Source organism: Centroberyx affinis, unplaced genomic scaffold (assembly GCF_046629955.1).
Source record: "Centroberyx affinis isolate AG114_WGS23_722 - 3 ecotype Tasmania unplaced genomic scaffold, CSIRO-AGI_Caff_v1 ptg000131l_1, whole genome shotgun sequence".
NCBI lineage: Eukaryota > Metazoa > Chordata > Actinopteri > Beryciformes > Berycidae > Centroberyx > Centroberyx affinis.
Genome location: NW_027278831.1, coordinates 639757 through 651300, shown reverse-complemented (window position 1 = coordinate 651300; position 11544 = coordinate 639757). Strand labels below are relative to the sequence as shown.

The window sequence follows — 11544 nt, the reverse complement described above, 5'->3', positions numbered from 1 at the left end:
GGGGGAGCGCACGTTCCATTGAGTTGAAATAGCTCACAGACCAGACAGGGGCAATTCTGTGAATGACTGACGTGCCAAGAGGTCCGGAAGGAAACACTCTCGCTGCCCGGTATTAGTTTACCTGATTATTAGGATATCCAACTTCCCCCTAAAATGGCCGGCCATTTCCCTGTTAAAGGCAGCGAGAGCAGCACCTGGATTAGACCTAAATGTGGTCCGCATTACACCCGGCACAACAAGGCCTCGCACCGCACAGCTCAAACAATTCCCTCTATAAATATTAATAGGCTAATCTGCGCATATTCTTTTCCTCTCTGCCTATTACTGTATCCGCGAAAGGGTCAGAGATACTCCTCTGAACATCAAATCCATTTAAATTTTAAGTCCAATTTACATATGCAGAGATTTTCGCTCCCGTGGCACAGACAAGACTCTCTCAATATGTCTTCCCCACCATCACATCACAAGAGGAGAGTGCATTTCGTATTCACACGCTGATTGGATCCTTGATGAGATCTTCAGGGTGGCCTCTCACACTTTGACACTCTCCACACTCCAGAGGCGATGAGGAGGGAGAGAGGGAGGGAGGGAGGGAGAGGGAGGGAGGGAATGAGAGGTGTGCGGGGGATCGATCCAATTCTGTCTGTGCTGAAGTGGTCCGCTCCGTCGCCGGGCTTCACAGCCTCCTCAGCAGTTCGGCTGCCACAGGAGCACCGGGGCTTGATGTCCGGGGTGTAATCACAGGCGGCACGCAGGGAAGAGAGCGAGCAGATCAGGATACTCTCTCTCTCTCTCTCTTTCACACACACATACTCTCTCTCTTTCTCTCACACACATAGTAATGTGGGCCTATTTGGCAAACTAGCATATGATGGTTAGACTATTGTCACAAGCCTCTCTCAGAGCGCTCGAAAAGAACATGAATAATGCAACGCAGAATAATCTGCATGGAAAGTAAAGAGAGATTGAGACGTAGAAAAATGCTAAGAGGGAAATGGGGAGAGTGAAGAAAGAGAGAGGAAAGAGAGACAGAGATGGAGAGCGACACTCAGAGATTTAGATTCTTTTTTTCAGTATGAGTGCAAGTTGCACTTTGTCCCTGGCCATATTTCATATTTGTACTTTCAGGTACAGCATGCAACAAACATTCATGATTCTGTATTTATTCACATAAATTAATATTGATAATTTAATTTGAAGATAGACTGGATTAGAAATTCATAGTAATCGCTCTTTAATGTCCGCAAATGCTGCTGTTTTGAACACTATTTAAGGTACATCTGTTTCATGCAAGTTAAATGTGGCTGCTTTCAGTAAAAACACAGCTTTGCAAAATGCTCGTTGTGAGTCAGAGTTATGAGTTAATGGTGGTTAGAGTATCTAACTGTGGTTATCTTTCCTTCAACGAACCAGCAGTGAATAAAAGGTTTGACTATCAAATCAAAAGTTTACTGAACTAATTTAGAATTGTATATTTTTGTTAGGAAGGGCCAAAGGACACAACAGAACTTCCACACAGACAAACCTCTATTGCTCTCTCACACACACCCACACAGACACGCACACACACGTCTAAAGGCGGTGCTAGTAGTAGTAAACATCTAAAAGGAACAGGGGTAATTCACTTGATAAATGTCAACCAAAATGAAGCTATCAGCTGAAAGCAATTTCCTTGTGCTTGCCTGTGTTCTGCGCCAGGGACTTGGGAGATTTTCACCCCTCCATCGATCATGAAGCCTCTGTTTTAGGCCAAGGTACACAATGCCCTCAAATTGCTGACATATGGACCTAGAATCACCACAAAACCTGCCATTTCCACCCCACCCCTCCTCTGTCCCAACCCAGCCACTCCTCTGCTAAACTCTTGTTTATTCAACGACTCTGGTCTGTTTAGGCCATTAAAGCACAGACATTCAGGGAGACAGAGGGCCAAGGCAAATGTAATAAAGCCATAATCTGTAGCGTGCAACATGGCATTGCAGTAGCCCACAACCATCACCTAGCACCGAAAATGACAAAATCACTGTGAAAACTCAGCTGGCACGTCGGAACACTTCTATGTTATCACCATTCTGCAATTTATTCTGTCTATTCAGAAGAAGAGAAGGTGGATGGCAGTGTAATGAAGCTGTGATTTGTAGCTGGAAACATTGCAGCACGGTAAAGCTTTACAATGTTCAAATGGTCAAAATCAAACAGACAATTTGCTTGACCAATCAAGAGTTATGTCATTGGTTTTGTACATGCTAAAAGGTTTTTACACCCATGAAAGGCTTTAGTAGTGTGTGGGCAAAGCTCTTGACCTAAGCCTCTCTGCCATGTGGGGTGCGACCAGTAGCAGAAGAAAGTTGAGTGGAAAAAACAAAACACAAAAAAAACAACCCAAAAACAAATCATGTTAAAGACGAAGACACCAACCACATAATATTATAGAGAGCCTCTCTTTGGTATGAACAGTGGGCAGATGAAAGTAGAGTCTTAAATGTGTCTCTACTGTCCATGGCTCTGGGTAGAAGTTGCCATCAGAGCAGTGAAAAGGCCCTCGACCTTCTTGTCTTGGCCATTCACTTCTTGTTATTGATTCAGTCGGAACAGCTACTCACTCAACAATTCCTGACCATGGCTTTAAATATACAGCTATTTAAGGACAGAGAGGGCCAAGTGCACAGCATTAAAAACCTCTTTGCCTAATGGACAATTGTGGTGCCAGCAGCCAGGGCCTAGAGGTCTGTACACAGGAAAAGTCCATTATCACTCGAACTAATGGAGGGGGGATTTCAAACCAAAAGAGGAGAAAAAGAAAAGAAAACAAGAGAGAGAGAGAAATGACGCACAAGGTACAAAGCACTGTTTCTTTAATGGACTCCATCAATAATGTTACTTTTCCTGCTTTATTGTGTTTAGAGAGAGTAGCCATATTATCAATCCTAGACATGGGCAGAAATTAAAGACCTTTTTTCTCAAGTGCATTTTTTTTTTACAGACTTTGAATCAATGTGAAACAAATGTTTGGCAACACGCTAATGATATCTGTTCAGGCGGCTCCTGCATTTCTGGAACAAACTCTCTCCCTTTCTCTCGCTCTCGCCACCAAGACAAACCCACAGCCAGTTTACATTCAGACGGGTGCGCTTGTTTTATATAAACAGACAGCCCTTGTGGCAAGGAGTTTGATTAGGAGGAGGCCCACAAATCCCATTAAAAGTCCATTCATCCCTTGCTCCGTGTTTGTTTGAAGACAGGAAGAGTAACGAGGGAGGAGGGAAGAGGAGGGAGGTGACTGGCAGTCCGTCGCTGTTGTTTCCATGCCAATTTCTGTTTACGCTTTGACAGTTAAACACAGATATCACCCAGCAGCAAAGAACGGGACTTTGCCAGTAATGTGGGCAGGAACTGAACCCCAATATCTGCCAGCAGAATCCAAACATGCATTATTAGACCAAGACCCATTTCTGTGTGTGAAGTTCTCAGACAGTTACACTCCTCAAGAGGGTGGGGTTCAAAAACTACCTACATACACGTACCAAACACTCTTCAGTCACTCTCTACTATCAACATGAGATGAATGATATCTATTATGTGTTCCCATCCACAGGTACAGTTACAACCAGACAGTACAGTATCAAAATATTTTTTAAACCGTCACAGTCAGCCTAGCAGCTCCTTGGTCTTGGTTGCTAGCTGTTTGTCAATGTCCTCTGCTATGTTGTCCGCCATTTGCTGAAGCTGTGAGCGCAGTGAGAAAGGAAAAAAAACAAAATATGGTAAGAATTGAATACACTTTTTGGATACACTTTTGACTTGCTAAAATGTCTGTTAGAGCTTGACATTTATGCCCCAGTGTGACAGGATCCGCCTGGACTAATGGGCTCAGTTTGGTTAGACCTGAATTGTTCACTTAATTGCTCATGTATGGAGCCAGTCTTGGGTTCAAAAATATGGTTGTAAAATACTGTCATCGGCAATTTATTTTTAGGATGTTTCAAGAAATGTGTCAAGCCTTGCCGGGCTCTAATTATGAGTCCCCTCCTTTACCCTTTGGGCTATGTGACTCATCTATCCATTCGTTTCACCATCCCTTCAACCAAGTTATATGAAGTCTTCTGAATTTCTCTCTTTTTGGGTTCAGCACTGTAACATCCATCTCGCTATCTTTCCTCCTCTCCCTCCCTCATACCTGTTTCTCTATGAGTCGTATGGTGTCTTCTGAGTGTCTTTCCTTGGCCTTTTTGACCTGTGCGACAGTGTTAGAGCGCACTCTCCTCAGCGAGTCCTTGGCCTTGTTGCTGAATTGTTTGGCCAGCTTGGCAAGGTTTTCACGGTGTTCCCGCGTTACTCTGGAGGGAAAGGGGAGAGGAGACAGACAGAGAAGGGAGAGAAAGAGATGGAAAGAGAGGGAGGAAGACAGAAAAGGGAGACCGTTAAGAAGGGAAACCCTGGGAGACACAGACAAATAATGTCTTCTTACAAGTAATATTGTAGTAGACACTGTAAACGCAGTTGTACACTCAAGCCTGGGTACACACTTAAGTATGGACAAGCACACGCACACATGAATGAAAACAACAACCTCACCACATGCACATGCAAGCATTAAATCAGTTTGTGGGCATTAAGTCCACTCAGTTTAGTTCTGATTTCACCAACCATGACTTCCCAAGGTCACAGACCGAAGCTGAGATGTCCATCAAACCAATAACTGTGTTTTCACTTGGCATCAGTCAATCGCCCAGAAAACACTTCTTCCCATTTCACTCTCCCTCTCTTTCCTTAATTGGCTTTTTTTGTTGTTTTTGCCTTGGGGACTATTTGCAAACAATCCGGGAGTAGTGTCTATTTACCGCAAACAATACGGCCTAATTACTGATTCCAGGGCCAATCAAGGAGCGAGTTGTCTTTGGAAATGCAAATGGAGGCTCGGTGCGTGCCGAGACTGATTGCAGGGGGAAAGCAGTCTGACTCTTATGTCCCTCCTCTGCCAGACTAACACCTGCTGCTTCACGCACATACATGGACCCACGGGCATGCACACACACACATGCACACACATGGGCGTATATACATGCATACACATGCTTTTAGACACACACACAGACTCAAGACTTATGTGCACATGCATCACATGAACACACGTGTATATGAAAGCACATATACACACACACTCATGCGCCCGGTGGTTTAGTGAGTGAATGAGTGACGGATAATATTGTGTGAGGTTGTTTGACTTGGCAGAGAGCGTAGGCCAGAGGAGAAAAGGATAGAGGGGAGAGAGAGGGAGAGAGAGGGAGAGGGAGAGGGAGAGAGAGAGAGACAGCAGGCCAGAACAGAGGAGAGAGAGTGACCCGACCCTCAAATCAACACAGCGGGGGTCTCTCTATACATCTACAAGTACAAGTCAAATAACTGTCAGTAACAGCTAAGAACATGGAGACATGAGCGTGGCTTTGCAGTACATGACACTAGGGAAAGAAAGGGAATATATTAATGGGGTGAAAAAAAACAAGAAAGAGTGGGAGTTAAAATATAGTTATATGAAAAATGGAAGGAAAAGACCAGAGAAACAGAGAGCTGAAGACAGAGAAAAAGTGACAGAAAAAGATGGAAAAAGAGGGAAAGCGCTAAAAGGTGGAAAGCCTTTTAGCCCTTGGGTGGGTGTGTGTGTGTGTGTGTGTGGGACTCACTTGGGAGTGGGCACCTTGATGATAGTCCCGTCCACCTCTGGGTTTAGATTCATACCACCCTCTCTCAGGGCACGGGTGGCAGCCGCTGTGGCCTGGGGGTGCACACACACACCACACACACACACACACACACACACACACACACACACAGACACACGCACAGAAGTGGATACATGCTTAGTTTATAGGGCCAGGGTGAATGGAAAAGCACCAGACAACTGCAGGTAGTGCCCCGGCCCCAGCTGGCAATCATTAAGGTGTCGTTGTGTATGTAGTGTGTGCATGTCTGTGTGTGTGTGTGTGTGTGTGTGTGTGTGTGTCTAGGGGGGCAGTGTCAGGGGAAGCCCACGCGGTGTGGAAGTGCCTTGGGCCACTGTCAGCGCTCGGCCCTGTGGGACAGGACTGAGAGGTTGCAGGGCAGGGCACCGACCCCTGGTGACCCCACTGGAGTGTGTGTGCTTGTATGTGATACACAGATACACACACACACACACACACACACACACAGATGGAGAGAGAGTGTGAGATTACGTGTGCATATGAGTTTGGGTGTGTGTGTTAATTTTTAGAATCCATTCTGGCATCTTTGTTATTGAATATAAAAGAAGCTTTCTGGTTCTTTGCCAAAGATATTGGCCATGTTTACACGCAAAACAATAATGTGATTGTAATGCGATTAAGGCAATAATGTGAGTAAGTCAGGAGCCATGGAAACAACATACTGTGATTATATTAAGGTGATTATGCTTTTAGTCTGAGTAAGCATTATCGCAGTTATATAAGTGGAGTACTAGATTTTATTCAGATCAACAGACACCAGTTAGGACGTGTCTACACCTTAAGGCTGGGATATAGTTCTGCATCCATGTGACGCCGGAGCTTGCTTGCGGTGTCCACGGTGGTGCGAATATTTTATAGTTCTTCCGCCAAAACCTTAGATGGCAGCGTCAAGTTTTTAGTACTTCCATGCTAACAAACCATGGAGAAAAAGCGAAGCCAATCACAGTTCTTGCACTCTTTGGTCGCCATACGTGCAGTTACGTTTTTGGAGAGGACCACGTAAGCTACGGCAGCTTTGAAGGGAAGTGTATTCTGTACTGGGCTATACCAAGATGGCGGGCGACAGGAGTCAACACTTTGAGTTTAGAAGAGACAGACTTTATGTTGGTGAGTGTCAGAAAAACTTAAGGAGAGTGCATTTGTCACAACAACAGCTTAATTAATGCCTGAATGAAACTGGATATTAGACCTCCTTTAAATCTGACATCATCATGTATGAATTGTTTGCACTGTATGTGGATCCAGGTGTAAATACATCCTAGACACATTGATGATACGATCACCCAAAGCCTCTTCCATAAGTGGTTAGAGACACATCTGCCAACATTAATACCAAAGTGTAAATGCAAATACATTTCCAATCTCAGCTGTTGTCCAAGAGGGCTTCTTCCTCTGTTTCAAGAAGTAAGAAAAATGCTAACATTTCCCAAACACCATCTGCCATCTTTATAAAGGATGTAAATATTCATAGGAAAGTGACAAGCACGGCAATATCCGTATTGTGAGTGGAAAGAGCGATCAGATTTCAATGTGGACAATGGAGACGCATCTAATAAGCTGGTGTAAAGGCAAAATCATATCTAAACACAATGTGGATTGAGACAAATAGGTTATTATGCTATTATGTTAAGGGGTCCGTAAAGTCTTGGTATGCAATTACACGATAGCACAAGAATACCAATGATATATAAGATTTGATTTCGTGAATTTATTTGAATTATATTTGAAAGTTGTGTGACTTTCTTAATCGTCTGGCAGGCATGCAGGCCAGCAGGCAGGAAAAGCTTTACCGATGACTCAACAGCAAATATTAAACAGTATGCGGACATGTGAAAAATAAATACATTATCCACCAAATATACAACACAATCTTTTGGTCCAGCAATCACTGCAGCAGAACCAGAGAGCTGCAGTTAAACAACGCATACAGAGAAGGGAGAGAAAGCCAAATCCTTTGAATCACTGAAAACAAAGTCACACTCCTCAAACCTCTTCTGCAAACCGCACAACAATTCCCTTAGCGGAGCATTACAAAGGGTGCAAATGTGCAATGTGAGGAAAAAAAAAACACAGCATATCATGTTTTTTTCCCTTTCTACCCTGCTCTCCTTTCTCGACAGCTCCTTCTGGCCTTTTCCGCTGGGGGAAAGAAATGGCAGCGAGATTAAAGGAATTTATTTGTATGTATTAAATTAATTCCTGGGGTCCCGTTTCTTTTCCTTTGTTAGAATCATCCGGACTGCAGGCCTCCACCCCTCCCTCTACGGCTCTCTGGTTGCTCTCTTTGAGTGTGGGGTGATAGATTCAACCCATACCTATGTTTGATTGTTCTCAGCATCAAATTCATCACCGTTTCCCCTCTCCAACAACCACTCCGGTGGTTACGGAAAACCGAGCGGAATTTTCTGGAAAGTCCAGGCAGGTTCTGGTTAATATGTTGGAGAGGAAGAGAAATTACACTGAAGTTTCACATCAAACACTGACGGCCTGGTTCAAAGCAAAGAGGGGAGCTGAGAGGAATGTGTGCGAGTCTGTGTGTGTGTTTGTGTGTGTGTGTGTGTGTGTGTGTGTAAAAGGGGAGTCCTGAAGAAAACACTTTATTAACAATGTGGTTTGATGCTCTGCAAGTGATTTCTAAGCATGCACACGCACTCTTAACACGCTAACTCTCACCCTAAACACGCACACCCGCCTTGCCCCCTGATCTAAGCGTGTTTGCCGGCCTCTGGTAGTTGTTGTTAGTTCCACTGTTCCTTCCCAGGCTCCTGTTAATGAATGAATGGAAAACAATGGTAGGGCCTCTGGAGTGCTAGGTAATGGATAGGCATCATTATAAGCCTATTAGCTCTGGGTACTGTGGACTCACCTCCGTGTGGGACATGGGTAACATAGGGTACGGTAGGGTACTAAGTGTGTGTGTGTGTCTGTCTGTGTGTGTCCGTCTGTGTGTGTGGTCTGTGGTTGAAGTCCGTGTGTGAAGTAATGGGAAGGAGCAATACTTACCAGGGGGTGATTCAGCCTGATTCAGGTAGGAAACTGAATGGCCACATGTGCTGATAAATACTTACATTCACGTTTGATTTTATGATATGGGAGAACCCACTGAAACCACTAGGTTCAGTGTCAAAAAAAGGTAATGGGTAGAAATATAGAAGATGGAGAAAAAAAAAAGTGTGAGTACTCTTGCTTTCCACCTGCATCTTGCAAAAAATGTGTCTTTGTCTCATTTTTTAGGTGGAATAGACAAGTGGTAACATTGTCCTCCAGAAAATGCCATTGAAAATTCATTGTAAAATATCAATTATTAAATTATTAAATTAAATGGCAAATTAGCTAGTTCTTATGAATTCCTGAAAAGCTGCATTTGTGGACATACAGGGTTTGGCAGGAAACTGATATACTGGAGCACAAAATGTGGGGAGTCTTCTCCATAGTCCCAGAAGAGTATTAGTGCTACATTAGCACTTATCAATTTTAACAATGGCAATGATAAATCATCGAAAAAGGAGGGTACCACATCAAATCTGCTGACAGACACTTCTTATAAGGAACGGGTTAGACATGAAGAAAACATATGGCAGTGACACGTCATGTGCTTGTATCATGAAATCAAAGAGAACTCAACTGAGAAAGCAAGGAAAGCCAATTACATTAGTTATAACAGACTGTGGTGCTGATGTACCCGAAAGATAAAATGTGATCGCATAATGTAATGTTAAATGTTAAAAAGGCCCACTTCAAATTTTCCAGTCCACCAGAAAGTCTAGTCCCTAAAAAGTTTTGTTTCCTCCCTTGGTCAAAATTAGATTCTGGAGCCCTGATTAGTATTGCATTGTATCATCTAAGAAGGAAAAGAGGGAGAGAAAAGGAGTGAAAAAAGAAAAATAATCCATTCCTTCCTAACCTGAGGGTAAAATGAGGTCATTTCCTATTCTGTGACAGCTCACACACAGACATAACCACACCTCAGCGCACACACGCACACACACAGACACACACACACACGCACGCACACACACACACACACAGAGTTTAGGTCCATGTTGCTATCTTTCACCCCAGAACAAAGGACTCGCCGAGTGATCGATCGTTTAGCATCTGAGACGAGTTGGAGCGAGAAAGGCAGGTCAGGTTTCATTTACACAGAGATCTATGGTCAGGATTAGAGTTCTGGTCTGGCCCACTTCTAGTTCTGTGGAAGTCTGTCCGTCTATGCAGATCATTTTTCTAAAGCCGAGTTGCTGCGTGTTTGTCCATAAGAAACAAACAGAGATAGAGAGGAGAGGGAGACTGTGTGTGTGTGAGAGAGATCTCCTTACCTCGGGGAAGCTGGTCATGTTGACCACTATGAGCTGGGGAGATTTCATGGAGATCTGGCCCAGCTGGTTGAGAGGGAACTTCCCATCTTGAGTCGTCACCACAATGTGATCCAGAGCTCCTAAAGCATCGCAGAGACAGAGCATTTGTTTTTATTTTTGGCCCAAAACCTAAATCTGAAGCATAGTTCATCTCCCCGGCTACTCAAGACATATTTTTACTCTCGCCATGTGAACGGCCATGTGTAATAAGGCCACACCGACTCTGCCTCTTGTCCCATAGTTTAGGAAAATAATGAGTAGACACGCATAAGAGAAACCAGCGGTAGAGGCTGGGTGCTTAAATATGGTATTAAATATGGTGGCTTCCTGGTTTGATGTCATTAAATCTTTTCCAACAAATGTAAACATATGCTTTACCAGGCATATCAGTCATTCAGTCAGACAGATAGATTAACAAAAAATTCAATAACTAACTAAATAAATAAGTAATCGACTCTGATATTGAAACGTCACACACAAAACACTCAATCAGGAATGCTATGAGAGCAAACAAAGGAAATAATTAATACTAACACTAACACTAATGCTAATACTAATGATATCATTGGCAATGGTATATTTATTTAATGACCTGTAATTGATAAAGTGACTAAAAGTGAATAGTACTTTTTTTTCTTTAGTGCGCATGAGGTTGGGGGTGGGATGGAGTACATGGGGGAGGGGGCTTTGTGTGCTAATAAAAAATGTGTGTAAAATATATTGGAAAAAAAAAAAAAAAGATAATATGCACTGGAATGATCAGAACCATCAAGCCGCAGAAAAAGACACACGATGATTAAGTAAGTGGATGGTAATGTGTTATAAACTGGAGCCGACTGTCAGGCTGTGTGAGAGTTTCCATGATCTATGATCTCTCCTCACTGCCTACAGTGAGGGAATCAAAGATGTGTTTGCCAACATGAGTTGACTTCTGTTCTTCCCTCCTTTATGCTCTTTCTTTCTTTGTCTCCTCGCTCCTCCCTCCCTCCCTCCCTCGCTCCATCCATCCACCCGTCTCTCTCTCCCTCTCTCTCTCTCTCTCTCTCCATCTGGCTAACCTCAGATGCAGTTGTTTCCTTCTTCTCCACCTCTGCCTTACATCACTCCCTCCCTCCTTGCCCAGTGGGGGCTGTGGTGTGTGTGTGTGTGTATGTGTGTGTGTGTGTGTCTGTGTGGTGGGGTGAAGGGGAGGTGAGCCAATGGTGTAATTTTCTCTATACAATCAATTTATCCTGTGATTTAAAAGGGGCAAAAAATACATTTACCAGTTGGAGATTAGATGCAGAAGAAGAAATTAAAAATAAAATGACTTATGATGTGATGAAATGAATACCTTTCATTCAGAGGTCGCACCTCAACTGTTTGATTGGCATATTGTCGATCTGGCTGCCAATTACTCGGTCTACCTGTTTGACTTAAGATGTCCATTTGTGTGTGGCTTCAAC

The 11544-nt window shown here is 43.6% G+C and overlaps 1 protein-coding gene across 2 annotated transcripts in view; it reads right to left on the bottom strand.

Moving 5' to 3' along the window:
* Positions 1 to 2850: 2850 nt before the first annotated feature.
* Positions 2851 to 11544, bottom strand: part of mrrf (mitochondrial ribosome recycling factor) — a 16475-nt gene continuing 7781 nt past the window's right edge. For both annotated transcript variants that reach the window (XM_071530204.1, XM_071530211.1), the window contains exons 4-7: positions 10061 to 10179; positions 5682 to 5773; positions 4178 to 4337; positions 2851 to 3726 (exon numbers count right to left, since the gene is read on the bottom strand). In XM_071530204.1, the coding sequence (XP_071386305.1) occupies positions 3649 to 3726; positions 4178 to 4337; positions 5682 to 5773; positions 10061 to 10179 (449 nt within the window). In that variant the 3' untranslated portion in view covers positions 2851 to 3648. The remainder of the gene's footprint in view (positions 3727 to 4177; positions 4338 to 5681; positions 5774 to 10060; positions 10180 to 11544) is intronic.